Genomic DNA, 15,413 nt, shown 5'->3' with positions numbered 1-15,413 from the left:
AGCGATCGCGTAGCTTTGCGCAAATCTCTGGAGCGAAGAGATTGCCGAAATAAACATTAAAACATTAGAGCATAAAATAAGATTATATTGTATATATTTGTTGAGAATTTTTTGCATCATGATAAACAAATATATCGACATTTGATCAGTAGGGTTTATGAACTTCTAAATTATCTTTTTCTTTAATACAGATAATTTTACATAACTATCAAATAATAAAATTTGCTGTTTGCATATTAATACTGAAATTTAGGATAATGTGGTACTTTGCCTTAAGGTGTATTGCTATAACTTAACGTATTTGAGTTTGGAGAGCTTTTAATATCGTTTCCACAGGATTTTAAAATTTTGATTCAACTCAATCTTTAATAAATTCTTATAATTATACCCATTTTTATATTTTTCTCGCCATTGTCATGATTTATATGATTAGTAAATTTTATATCATACAGTTAACACAAATTATTTAACTTCAAACTATTTATCAATTTGCAAAATGCGACTTCGTATTTCTATTAGTTTTTTGTTGTTTATATGTACTTGCTTTCAAGTAAAATAGATTTATATACATCTCCTCATATATGTCTATGTCAATCCCTCATTACTGTACTATGATTTCATACTCATCACAATATTCTGCTATTCGAAAATGCGTGTACCCATTAAAATTTAAATGACATCATTAAATGCAAATCGTTTTTGTTTTTCATTTTTAGTCCCGGATAATATGCGTGAGTTATTCATTATTGATGAATCAGAATTCGTTGAACAAAGCGAAACATGGATGAAATTATTTGAATAAGCGGTATTTGCTGTTTTGAATAAATAATTATTAATTTATTGTTTTAAATAAAGTTTGAATTTATGTGCGAAATGTCATGAATCGGTATACAATGTTATTTGTGTAGGAGTATAGGTTCTGATTAAACAACTATTATTATAAAAGAGAAATAGAATACTATAATTTATGATAAGATAATATAGCTAATGAAATTAAAATTTTATAAAGTACTCGAATATAAAAACACATATTGTAAATAAAATTGAAGGTAATAAAAGTATTTTTTTACCCGTACTTCATCCATGTTTTGTCTAGTGTACAAAGTTCATTGAACAATATTTGTTTCATTGAACATATTTATATGACGTTTCTCTAATATAATTCCACTAACAATTACTAGATATTTTTTTTTTTTTTTTTTTTTTTTATTATTTTATTGGCTTTATAAACTGGTACATTAGCCATATACTATATTACATAATATCTACACTATCTCTTACATATATATCATTGTTTTATGTATATTGCATATAGATATTTTTTATGTTTCAGAATTATTGTTTCAGAATACATTATTTCATACATTGACAAAAAGTATTCAATTATATCAATAATATGCATATTATTCATTGTACATGTTGTACAGATTTGCGTTGTTTTTGCCATCATTTGTGCCACATAAGCTTCGTTCTATAATGACCACGAGAATTACCAAGCCGAAATTTTAGTCTACCAAAAATATGTTTGGAATATTCCAACACATTTGATTAATGTTGTTTGAATACGTTCTACAGTTTTAGATCATTATAGCGAACGCATGGCGCATGTTAAATTGTAAATTTGACTAATATTTCTTGCAGCATCGTTTTAGGTCTGGTACATAAATTACTAAAATAAATTTGGAACGGAAAGGATAAAGATACAGTATGAGATGTTTATTTTGTGTAATGAAGTGTTTTGTGATAATTTAATGGAGTATTCGTAGATTTGCAAATCTAGCTGCAACATATTTTAAAGTAAAGCATTACAAGAAAACACTGACTAAATCCACATATGCATTATTTAATACTATTTACACAAGATAACTAATGCATTTCAATAGCAATCATTATTGGTTTACTATAGATTATGTGTCCATCCATAATTATCTTGACCGTGCCTTGAAATATAGACTTTCGTTTACATTGCGGTAGCAAATAATTGCCTAATAAATACAAGGATATTTATAATGCGTTTGTCTAGACACGCTTCTGTACTGTGGCGAATACATTTGCAATGCAAATAAGGTGTCAGAGTTGTTTGTCCTCATAATTTATAATTGCGCAGGCACCTGCGACCTGGATAGGTATATAGGAGTTTATACGCCTATGTATCAAGTAGGTGTAATACCTGGATTAAACGATAATAACCAGTCAATATGAAAGCAATTAGCATCGCGATCTTTGTACAATTTGTTAGAGTAATTGCATTATTTATCGGTTTTATTACCTTTGCCAATTGAAGCACTATTCGTTAAGAAATGAATTAAAATTAGAAAAAACTGAATAGGCCAAAACAGTATATTTCAAAATTTAACCCAATCTTTGGAACAATGCACGGGACATCAGAATTCATTCTAAGTTGATGGTTTCTTCGGCAAAGTATCTTATTTTGATATCTAGTATGCGGAAATCATATGTGCCTATGCGCATTTTTTGCCCATACAAATGGACCCGCCCTAATCTATAAAACATATATATATATATATATATATATATGTATATATATATATATATATATATATATATATATATTGATATTCATATAGATTACGTTATTCTCGTATATTAGTTAAGTACCTATTAGTGCTAGATATTATACAATATCCAATATATTATTTGGTTCTACATTCATAATTAAAACGTTATTGTTACATGCACACAATAATCAGCAATATATTTCAAACAACAATCGATAAATGTGTCAATTATACTAAAATCCCCAAATTATTACCGAACTATATTATGAACACATCGGTTGCATATAGGAAAGATATTATTGTGATTTTGCGTGAAATAATAGAGAAAATCTGAAGTAGTTTATGAAATTGTAAAATATTCACAAAAATAACGTAAAACATTGTTAAATGAAACATTTATATTTAATATCAAACATAATAATATTATAGACAAACAAAAACTAGTTCAATTGTATCAGCTATATCAATTGTATCACTAATATACATAAAGGTGTATGTATAATTTTGTCTAGATAAATGGTGTATTAATTTTTCAAACTATATGCAATTTATGGAAAATTTGTGAATTCAAATTCAACATCAAACTATTTGATAAAACAAATTGTGCTCAGCATTCTAAAAAAGATTCGTGTATGCAGAATTTGTATCTATCGAACATGGCTCCAACAAAAAGCTCAAACTGCTTAATTTAAAGAAACGTACATCTTGGAGTATTATACAATAGTACCGATTAAACTAATCTAATATTGGATATGATAAGCCATTAATTCGAGATTTTATCCAAAAATAAAAAACAACAGATTTGCAAAAACTACAAGGGACGTTACTACAGACTAAACTCATTTATTCTACTATCTATATTGAGATAATATTGAGAGTAAATACTGTCATACTAAACTCTTAAATAATAATAATTATTTAATAACCAAAAACTAATAAATTATTATTAAAATTTAGTATGATAAACGGCGAAAGTATAACCAAAACTCCGACTTGTGTAATCTTGTAAAGTGGTTAAAAATACTCGAATTTTTCCCATGAATGAATACTAATTTTTCAACACTGGCAATTAGCTTCAATGGAGTTGTTAATAATTTTATTTTGAATACATTTGAATGTCATTTATAATCACTGGCTGAGTGTCTGTCGGTTAGACGCAGAATTGAATTAAAAACCGACTCGGGAGAGTCGCTTATCTTGAAAACTTCTTCATCAAAGTCAAATGAAATATTAACGAGGTTTTATGCAAATTCGACGTGCAATTTTCTTGGATTGCAGTTTATCTTTCTTGGTATAATAAAAATGTCTGAACTGCTATACATATACATACATGTCAATAAATTCATACTATATTAAGACAAAGTAAGAGAAGAAATAAAACATTAAATATACGTTGTTAAAAACTTCAGAAATAATATGCACGGCTTATGGTTAATTTTCTAATTTAACGCACAGCTTGCATCAAACATGAATAACCTATTTTTTGCACAACTCTGCAATACACCATATGCCATACAATTAATTCCTTTTTTCCAACAAAAAAAGAACTTTTATCTCCGTTTCATATCCTGAAATAATTTCGCATTCCTATTCAAAAGGTTTTCGGAATGCATCATAATATGCAGCGTGCATGCACAAAACGCAAAACAAATATCGTATTGTTTGTGAGTTGAAATGTCTTCTTATATTTTATAGAGGGAAAGACGTAAGACCATTATGTATGCAAATACGGACAGGAATATTCTAAGGCTACGAAACGAGAACATATTTAATACATTTATTTCATTAAAACGTTTAAATAAATAACTTTTTCTTAGATTTTATAAATTTATATTCAACCATTAAAATTCCACTCTGAAATTATGCACGCAAGTTCATTGTACAAAATTATGAAATTCTTGCAGCACAGTGGTAAAGGCTGTAATAAAATATTGCCCAATTTCAAATAAAAAAATTTCATATATATAAGCGTTTAAAGTAACTTTGTGAATACATATTAAATGAAAATTACAATTTAACATTTTGATGCCAGAATCAGTTAACAAACGTGTCGTTTTGATCGCATGTCACGACATTATCTGCAGTGATTATCGTAAAAGTATGAAGAAATTACATGTCACGGACTAACTGAAATGTAGCGACTATTTATACAATGTACATATTATGATTCATAAATGAATTGTAGAAACAGCTTGGAAAAACATGCAGAGATTGTTGTATAGCATAGTTGAAAAAATAAATTAAGTACAACGAATCTTAGTATTATTCATTAAACTATTATTTATTGCCTTCTTATGATTGGAACACCAAGTTGAATAAATTTGAAAATAATTTCACAATATCCAAAAAATAAAAACCTAATAATTAACAATAGCTATCGACAAATAAAATTTCAAAAAAAATCTAGGGATGAGACGGTTCCTAATTCCTACAATTTTAGAACCATTTTTTATTTGACTTTTTAGTTCAAAGCATTAAAATCTAAAAAAGAAAATTCTCAATGCCAAAACGTCAAATAAATACAATTTTAAAACCAATTTTTTTATCAGGCTACATAAATCTAAGAAAAATTAAAAATGGCAAGAAGTCGAGAATAGGCATACTAACATTTGAACAGAATTACGCAAATGACTAAAGAATCAAAAATATTTTTTAGGTTAACCAGATAACTGAGGTGCTCTTATAGAATGTGAGGTGCCCTCCCGTGGTGCTTAGTTTTGCGTCTTCCGAATCAAGATTATGATAAGCATATTCGTCAATCATAGGGTTAGTTAGGCTATTAAGGTATTGGATAAAACTATGGATTTATTTTACAAAATTAAAAGTTTTAATATTACATGTTATTTCTGTGTTATGATAAGTATATATTAAATACGATGTAAACTAAAAACGTGACAAATTCAATGAAGTTTTATACGTACGAAAGTGAAAATAGTGTTTTAGGAAAAGCAAAAACTATTTTCCAGATAAATAGTGAAAATATTATATAATTAATAAATAGCTAAATCTTAATTCTTTTTGGTTAAGTATATTATTTCCACATTTTGTAACTTAAAACGACTTTTTTATATAGTCATATCTTCGAATTATTCCAGAATATTTAGTATTTTAGAATATTTAACTTTTGAAGTAAAACTTTTTTAGGCGCGACTAGGGTGTAAATCCGTACAAATGCGACGGAGGTCCGTCACGGCAGAACTGTACGTCATTCGTTTTCAATGAAATCATTTCAAGACGGGTCGATTGTGATTAGTCGTCGTGTATGTGAAAAGAGATCTGTCGTAGTATGCGTATCGGCATCAACGTTGTATGCGTTCCGATATCAATAAGGAAATCGGTATAGATAAATAAACATTTTAAAGTTACATCGTAGTACAAATCTTGATTTAATGAAAAGTGCCTGAATCAGAAGTATATTCTACCCTATTCCTTGAAAATATTGATTAATAAGATAAATGATTAGTTAGTTTAATGATTAGAAATTATTTCTATATTATTCGTAGTTTCTATAAATCTTTAAAGTTATTAAAATGGAAAATATTTTTTAGACAAGACAGATATAACAGCTGTTCAAAGAATGAGATTATATCGCCAGCGAAAAAGTAAAAAAAAATACAAGCAGTCATTGAATGTACGTTAATTTTAATTACATGAAGTTCTTCAAGCACAATTACATGTTGAGTGAAGTTGCAAAAACAATATTTGCTTAGGCGTTGTTTAACATGATCCACTATGTAAACGAATATTATAGAATTTATTGTTCAGCAATTACTTCATTTCTCTAATGAAGGTTCATTTCTAAATGCTTATTACAATGACAAACCGATCATGTCATATTTGAAGTATGACTTCAATTGCATTATTGTTTTTAAATATTATACATATTTTTAATGCTATTATAAATATTTAATTTGTAATTTATCATTAAATAAATGTGTATAATGGTTGACACTAATACATGTGTGCATCACGAGTGTTACCATATTACTGATAAACATTATTCAAAATTGTTATATGATGTATTTATTTTTACTTATATGCCATCGTGTACAGTAGCAAATAAGTTTTACTTCAAGCGCGTGTGAACCTTACGCGCAATTTTTTTTGAAAAAAATCATTTGGAATAGCAAATAGTAAATAGTTGTTTTGTATGCACGACGAATATATTTGTCAAAATACAAAATTCCGCCACTTCTCCATGATGAGCATATTCGTCGATCACAGTTAATCAGTGGATTAGGTTAAGAAGATAATCTGCATTGTTAATGGATTTTTATTAATTTTTATCATGTGTCGACTTCATTTAAGATGAAAATCAACGATTTACTTCAAATAGTTTCGAGTTTGCCATCGTAACCGTATCTGAAGTAGTTCCATGGCCACGATAGGACGGACCCGGCTGCTTGCAGCTACGAAGCCATTACTGGCTCTACCAGTATGCGCTGCAGCCGGTCTGAAAGCGATACATGCACGTAGAAAATGTGACATGGAATAAATTGGATACCTTTATGTGTATGCATGCACGATGCTTGTTGCACACTGCTGGAAACTCATTTAAAAGTCACCACATGCAACAAAAAATAATCAGAACGGGAAAAGGCGATGGAGAATGCGACATGTTCGATGTGTTGATTACATCATTATTGGGACAATTGCTTCATGATTGAAAAATTTCTTACGAAACTTGATTTATCTGACAAGGATCATTAACAGTTAATAGAAAATAGAACGGTCGATATATCATCCACAGTGCCACGTGCAACAAAAATAATCAGAATGGAAACGACGATAAAGAAAGCGAGGTGTTCCATTGTGGAGACAAATACAACATAACGATGAGAAATACTCATAAAACTTCATATATTTGTCAAGAATCGTTGTCAGTAAATGTAAGGATCCAACTATCTTCTAAAGTGGCAGAAACTCATTTGAAGGTCATCACATGCATCAAAAAATAATCACAACAATAAATACCATAAAGAAGGCCACATAGTCCATCTGCTGATTATTTTAATATGAGGACAAATTGTGTTGTGTCATAGAGATGTTTTTCACAAAACTAGATATCTGTCGTGGATTCTTGATAGTTGATGGAAGATAGAACAAACTATCTTCCTCAGTAGTGAAAACTTATTAAAAAGTCACCATATGCAACAATTACGAGGGTGAATACGACATGTTTTATGTGTTCTTTGCTTTAATGTGGGGCAAATATATACTTCATGACATTGAAAATTTTCTTACAAAACTTGATAACTGTCAAAGATTCTTGACAGTTGATAAAATGTTCCACAGTGGTTGAAAGTCATCACATGCATCAAATAATGGTCACAACAGGAACGCCGATGGAGAATGTGAGATGTTTGATGTATTGATTGCTTCATTATGGAGATAAATACAGCATGATAGAGAAATTTTTCACAAAACTTGATATATCTGTCAGTTCATAGAAAACAGATTAAACTGTGTTTTACGGTTGTTGAAACTCTTTTGAACACCACTTGCAACAAAATATAATCAGATCAAGAAGGTCGATGAAAAATGCGACATTTTTAGTGTGGGAACAAATACTTCATGACATTGAGAAATTCCTCAAAAGCTTTATGTATCTGACAAGGATCATTGACAGTTGATATAACATATATCGATCATTCTATCTTTGACAGTGCCACGTGCAACAAAAATAATCAGAATGGAAACAACCATAGAGAATGCGAGATGTTCGATGTGTTGATTGCTTCATTATGGAGACAAATACAGCATGACCGAGAAATTCTCTCAAGTCTTGAGATATCTGACAAGGATGTTTGCTAGTTGATGTAGCAACTATCTTCCACAGTGGTAGAAACTCATCTGAAAGTCACATCGCATGCAACAAAAAATGATCAGAACAAAAAAGACGATGTGCTGCTTCTTCAAAATGGCAACAAATACTTTATGACCGAGAAATTTCTCAAAAACCTTGATAAATGTCAATAATCAGTTGATAAAAGATCGATTGAATTACTTCCACAGTGGTGAAAAGTCATCAGAAAGTCACCACATGCACCAAAAAATAGTCAGAAGAATAACGAAGATAAAAATGCGGCATGTTCGATGTATTGATTGCTTTATTATGAAGACACGTACAGCATGACATTGAGAAATTCTCACAAAACTTGATATATCTGTCAAGGATCCTATCCAGTAGATAAAGGATCTAACTATCTCCCACAATGGTAGAAACTTTTTTAAATGTCATCACATGCAACAAAACATAATCAGAACAAGAATTTAAAAATTTTAAAATCGCTCAACTTTGAAAGGCCCTCTTGTAAAAAAATATTAAGGTGTATTGGCAAGTTACATCAAAAGTTGACAGGAGTGTTCAACAAAAAACTTTAATTCTTGAAAACTTAGGGCAATTGTGTTCTTGTTTTTGATTCTGGTCCTAGAAATACGGTTGTTCACGGTTACGGTTAAAAAGTCTAAACGAACAAAATAATTAAAAATTGACCACAATAACAGAAAAATGGTCATAATTGCACCAAAGCTCTGGGTTACACTTGAAAGCTCATAACTTCCATACAGAACGAGATGATTTTTTTTTCGATTTTGACAGTTAAGATCAATACTTCACCCCGTTTCAATTTGACCTCAAGGTCTGGGACACCATGTATATATTAAATTCATGATGCTAATAACTTTCTAAAGACAACTTATATTAAAAGTAATAGTAATTGTATATTCCATAATGAATTTATCAGATTTTTTTCCAGAAATAACAGTCGATTTAAAATTGCAATGTAGAATCATTCTATAAACTCCACTCACATAATTATTGTAACGTGTGTGCATGCATAGCAATTATTGCACAGTTCTGCAAACTCATTTAAAAGTCCCCAGAAACTACATAAAGTAATCAGTAGCAAATCGGCGATACGGAATGTGAATTGTTCAATGATTTGATTGTTTCATTATGAGGATAAATGTTTGAGCTTTTGTTTAAAGCTTTGAAAAATTTCAAATCAAACTCTGCATCATGTTTATCAATATTTAGGTCATTAGATTTTTAATTCTAAAATTAAACAATCATAAGCATTTGCAGTTTATTAATTAGTAAAAAAGTAGTAAAACAAAGTTAAAAAGTAGTAGTATTGAAATCATATTCATCAATGATCACCAAGTAATTCTTCTAGGTTGAACTGAATTCCATTAGTTAATCTTTATTAATTCTAGTTATTTACTCGATCTCATATCATATTTCCATTTATAGTGAATAATGATTACTTATATTTCTTAGAACTTCTGTAAATATAATTAAGTTACAAAAAGTGTTATCAACTATTTCAGGTCTCATCTAGGAAAAGTACCATGGAAAAGTGTCGAATCATACAAATCAATAAAATAACAATTCAGATTCCATTATCTTTCTTTTATGTTAAGTATAATTTCTTTTATCATCCCTTCGTATGCATATTGATCATATGCATATTTAACGAGCTTTTAATATAGAAGTTTTCACATCGAATGAAATGACTGCTTTCCGAAATAAGGAAGTAATATTAACTTTAGAAGTCTAATATTTTTACACACACACACAAATATATATATATATATATATATATATATATTCAAAATATGGCAAACTTAACATCAGTAATTGATTTTATTAATTATGAAAAATTTTATATGCGTATAATAATTATTTTAAATCAGATTTAATTAGAATGCGAAGTACCAAATATTCGATACAAAGTATGTCAAGTATTTGAAAATAAAAATAAAGCAAGTACTGCAATTGAAATAAAATTTAATTATCAATTTCTATCAGATGTAAAATTAAATTAAAATATTTGACTACATAGAATGCATTTTACTATTCTATTGTAAAATGCAGTTATTTTTCTATTTGTTTTTAGATGTCATACTAGTAATTAACAGAAGATAGTATCATTGTATATTATACCATATTATACTATATTGTATTTTATATATATTACATGTATAATGATTGTATTTTTAAATCTTGGAACTATTCTGTGGGCTATGCCTTTAAAAAAATAAAATCAAATTAAATATTAGATCAAATTATTATCATTTAAACAAATAAAAATAATATAACAATTGTAATAGTGATAATTCATGATATTGTCTATACTAATAATATTCATGATATTATTTATTAACGATCATTTTTGAGAAATAATTATATCATCTGGAATAGTAGCACCAATAAAATGGTAGTGATATTGATAAATAGATTAATTGTTATTAAAAATAAAAATTACATTTTGTTTTGATTTCAGAAGTATAACTATAAGACTCAACTCAATCATTATCAAATCTCAATCATCATGTTTTCCTGTAGGGTAAGTTATAGTAATCGTAAAGAATCGAAAATGCAAATTTTTAGAGATTTTTATGTTTCAGAGGTTTCTAATCTTTTTAACATACAAAAATGTTCAAGAATTTGAAAAAAAAAATCAAAATACAAAAAAATCAAAATATAAAAAAATGTTCAAAGTCATTTTTTTTTCAAAAATTCCAAAATACATCAAAAATATAATTTTTTCAAAGTTTTGCACAGTTTTTTTTAATAATTTAGTTTTCGGTACGAAAAGTTCCAGCAATTTGCCGTGCGGCATGATGCCATTGACCACTAGTTGACATTGAAATGTAAATTGAATCCATTATGCAAATCTATAATAATTTCTTTATGTTATTTTGTAAACTAAGTAATATTAAATAAGGGCCGGCTGTGGTCCCGTGGTGAGAACGTGGGCTAGCAAATCCTAGTCCCGGGTTCGAATCCAACTGCGGTCAGTTCGGTATCAAAGCAGCTTGGTACCAAATTTTCACTTAAAATCATAGATTTCAAATATGATCTCAAGTGAAAATGGCATTTCGTAGGCATTGCTGTAGCATACGTATATGCAGAGGGGGCAATAGTTGTAGTAGCAACATGCCTCTTACAAGTAAAAGGTACTCAAATTGAAATCCTGTTCTCAAAAAAGGAAAAACAAGGACTCTAACTCTGTGCACCCAGACTGAGTTGGAGAATAAGTCAATACACCAGGAGAACCTTCGGGAGAAGTTAAAATTCAAGTAATAAAAGGAAAAAGTAATAATCATGTAATATGTTAGGAAAAAGTAAAAATTTTTGTAATACGTAAGAAAATGTAATATATATGTAAGAAAAAAGTGTTAAGCATCTTGAAAATGTAAGAAAAGGGTAATAAAGTTTTAAAAAAACAATAACGCATATAGTTAAAGCTTATTTTGTAATAATTGTATATGTGTCGGTGTGCTTAACACATTGTGCCATCATAAATTTGCATGAAGATTTTCAAATTTAATACAAAATACAGACATGTTTTCATTGAAGATGAAATAATATAACAAATGTAGTCAAAAATCCTACCTTTTGTCAGCAGCAAACAAATCGCCAATCCCAGCAACATCTTTGAATGAATCATTGTCCAGTTCACTCGCGCACTAAAACCACTATTTACGATTGGATCATCACTCAAACTATCAAAAATTGTAATTACCGATCACGAATGACACTTTTTATCCACTACGACGAATTTATTAATTTACATTATTTTACTAATTACACCACAAACTATGTTATTATCAACTATGATATTCCATGGAAAAATGATAATTCCTAAGTAAAATTTGTTATTCGCGTGACATATTTTATTTGTTTAGTCAAATAACATTACACTGGAGGAAACTTTAGTTTCGTATTTTCTTAATTACAAACTTTCAAAAAGTCGTATTTACTAAAGGCCGTACTTGTCACATGGCGTGCGATCCATTAATATGCCTGAAAATGAAAAAAACAATCTTTCATTTCTGTGATTAATTACTGTACAATTTATTATTAGAAGACTAATTACTAACAGGATAGCTTTAATCAAATATCATTAGAGTAGGTACTACTGCAGTGTACGTTCAGTTGCACGCAATCAAATGAAAATATATTGTTGCATTAGCAACTAAACACGATTTATGGAATTTAATTAAAAAAATGTGTTTTCTATAAAACTATTTTATATATGGAAAAAAAGTAAATTAAAATTAGAACTATCCAAACAAAACTCATTAATATTCTGTTCGATTAACAATGTTTTTCGCATGATTTAAGCTGAAAAATTTAGGACTCTGAGAATCACTACAATAAATTGAAATATTTAAAACCAGTATACAAGATGACTTTGTAATATAAATTACACAAATTAGTTAAAAAAATAATTAGTTAAAAAAATATAAGCAAAACAAACAGAAGCCGCTGTTAATTATCCAACACGTTTTGAATTACTATAAAAATGAGTTTTTATAAAATTATATATAAAAATATGCAACAATACAAAAATACATGTTGAATATGAGTTATTAAATTATAAAGCGAAATATTTAAAATAAAAAATTTCAAATAAAAAATAAAAAAATAATTGAAATAAATATATATATATATATATATATATATATATATATATATATATATATATATATATATATATATATATTTGTTTGTGTGTGTGTGTGTTATAGATTACATCACCAAAATTCTGTAATCATCTGAGCTTTGTTTGAAAAAAACAAAAATATTCATTAATGTGTGTAAAATGTTGAATAAATGTATACCTGCAAGTAGGTGTAAAGGTATGCCTAAATAATTATAGTAAGTCTAAATAGTAATTAAGGTATAAACAGTAATACTATTTCTAAAGCAAGTAACCATAATTTTTTTTAGAATTTGATATAAACAATAAATATTCATTTTAATTCATTCTAAAATTATTTTATAAAAATTATAAAATAATTCCTATAAAATTTTTTTTTTAATTATTATATTGGCTCCTGACGGTTTTTATGATAAACCTATAGGAGTTATATAAGCCATCATGAACTAGTTTTAATTTAAGATAACCAGTTATCAAATATCTGCCAACCTAGCTAATATTAGGTTGTATCTATATTCCCAGTATTATTTTATAAAGCTTATAATTACATGCCTTTTTATTTTTTTTTCAAAAGCCTACAAATTTTGATACATAAAAGGTATCTTTGCAAAAATATCAGTTTGAAAAAAAAATCGACTTCAATGTTTCTACAGTTTCATCCTTTTAGTTTCCTATATCAACGAAATTTTGAATATAACTGGAATTATATGGAAATGAAAAAACAATTACCTTATGCATATAAAAGTCTATACTAAAAACGACTATTATAAGAATCTTTAATAAAATGTAGTTCGAATTAACGATCAATAAATGTTAGTTTTCAGAGATATTGATATATAGATGAATTGTTATTAAAAACAAATAAAAATAATTGGTGTTTTGACAAATTTCAGAAATAAAACGATAGGACTCAACTCAGTTATTTATATTAAATTGCAAATTGACTCACACCATTATGTTAAATTTATATTAACAAAATCATTCTTTTAGTTTTCTGTATCAACAAAATTTTGAATATAACCAAAATTACATAAAAATTTAGAAACAATTATTTCTTGAATATACAAGTATATATTAAAAGCGACTATTGCAAAAAGCATTTTCTATTTTTTTGAATGAGTCTTTGCATTAGTTAATTATAAATTATTTTTCCTAAAGATAAGTACAATAACTGATTAACATTGAAACTATGCACATTACAATTTATCAAACACTGAATTGAAAACATGAATTAATTTTCAACAACAGACTTGAAAAATAATGTTTTTTTTTGTCATGTGTGATATTAACTCTATTAGAAATTTATTATTAATTTTCGAAAAGCAATCGATCCTTACATGCGTCCAAAATATTAATCAACCATCCGCTTTAATTGCGGCAACATACCGCTACAGATTTAAACGTATGTTATGCCCAGGATATGAAATTCATGATTCATAACCGACCGCCGGTTGTAGACCGCAAATTTGCAATACGGAGCCGCAAAATATATTTTTCGAAACTATATTTTATCAAAATATCATAGTTAATTATTAGCGATAGAAAATTTAATTAATGCCAAACGAAAAACACTTTACAAATGAATTAATTATTATTAGTCAAATTATGTTTGTACGAATTATTAGTGGGAGTCGATTGATTTATATAGTGCGAATGGAAATTCAATTAATAGATGGTTAATAATTTAGTACGATAAAGTAATGCAATGTTATTCTGTGGAATCTTTGGGTACGAAATTCCCATATATAACAAATATATGAAATATATTATACCATGACAATATGACAATATTTTGTAACTATGGTTCTGTAAATGGCTTAAATCATTCAGATAACGAGTTGTGAAAGTACATAAAAATGAGGCAAAACCTGATAACTTCCTTACATGAGACTTGTTTCTTTGTTTTGAAAGATTTATATATTCAATAATATATTACTTAAAGTAAATGTGAGTAGTTAGGATTCTATATAACTATCTTAAGATGATAATACAACTTATCATTGAATAGTCATGTGTAACATTGTTAATAATACAAATTGAATAAGTTGAATATATTATCGAAAAAAATCACAAAAACCATATTAAAATGTTACACAGAAAAATTAATATAAAGTATTTGATAAAAGCCTATCTCAAATTGAGATAGGTTTTTATTAAATGCTTTATATTTATAATGCTTTATATAATGCTTTATATTGAGATTCTCAATCATAAAACTTATTACAAGTTTGTTAATTAATAAATTAGTAAACAAAATAAATTTTAAAAATGAAAAGAGTAATAATATCTTTTGTATGCTTCATTTATTTTAATAAAAACTGAGCCAAGAAGTTTATAAACTCTATCTCTGTAAAAATACTATTTCTAATTTATACTAATATTAGAACTGTTAAATGAATGAATTTTAAATGAATGTAAAATATTACTTGATTCTTCGCTC

At 27.6% G+C, this 15,413-nt stretch overlaps 1 protein-coding gene across 2 annotated transcripts in view; it reads right to left on the bottom strand.

The window, feature by feature from the left end:
- LOC113372261 (carbonic anhydrase-related protein 10-like) overlaps positions 1 to 15,413 on the bottom strand; it is a 448,128-nt gene that overhangs the window by 411,250 nt on the left and 21,465 nt on the right. For both annotated transcript variants that reach the window (XM_026612587.1, XM_026612586.1), the window contains exon 3: positions 11,923 to 12,333. In XM_026612587.1, the coding sequence (XP_026468372.1) occupies positions 11,923 to 11,977 (55 nt within the window). In that variant the 5' untranslated portion in view covers positions 11,978 to 12,333. The remainder of the gene's footprint in view (positions 1 to 11,922; positions 12,334 to 15,413) is intronic.

The sequence above is a fragment of the Ctenocephalides felis genome, unplaced genomic scaffold (genome assembly GCF_003426905.1).
Source record: "Ctenocephalides felis isolate EL2017-DRISC unplaced genomic scaffold, ASM342690v1 CF-g0.4_SCAFFOLD_01604, whole genome shotgun sequence".
NCBI lineage: Eukaryota > Metazoa > Arthropoda > Insecta > Siphonaptera > Pulicidae > Ctenocephalides > Ctenocephalides felis.
Note: the sequence above shows the minus strand (reverse complement) of the source record. Positions and strands in the feature narration are given on the sequence as shown.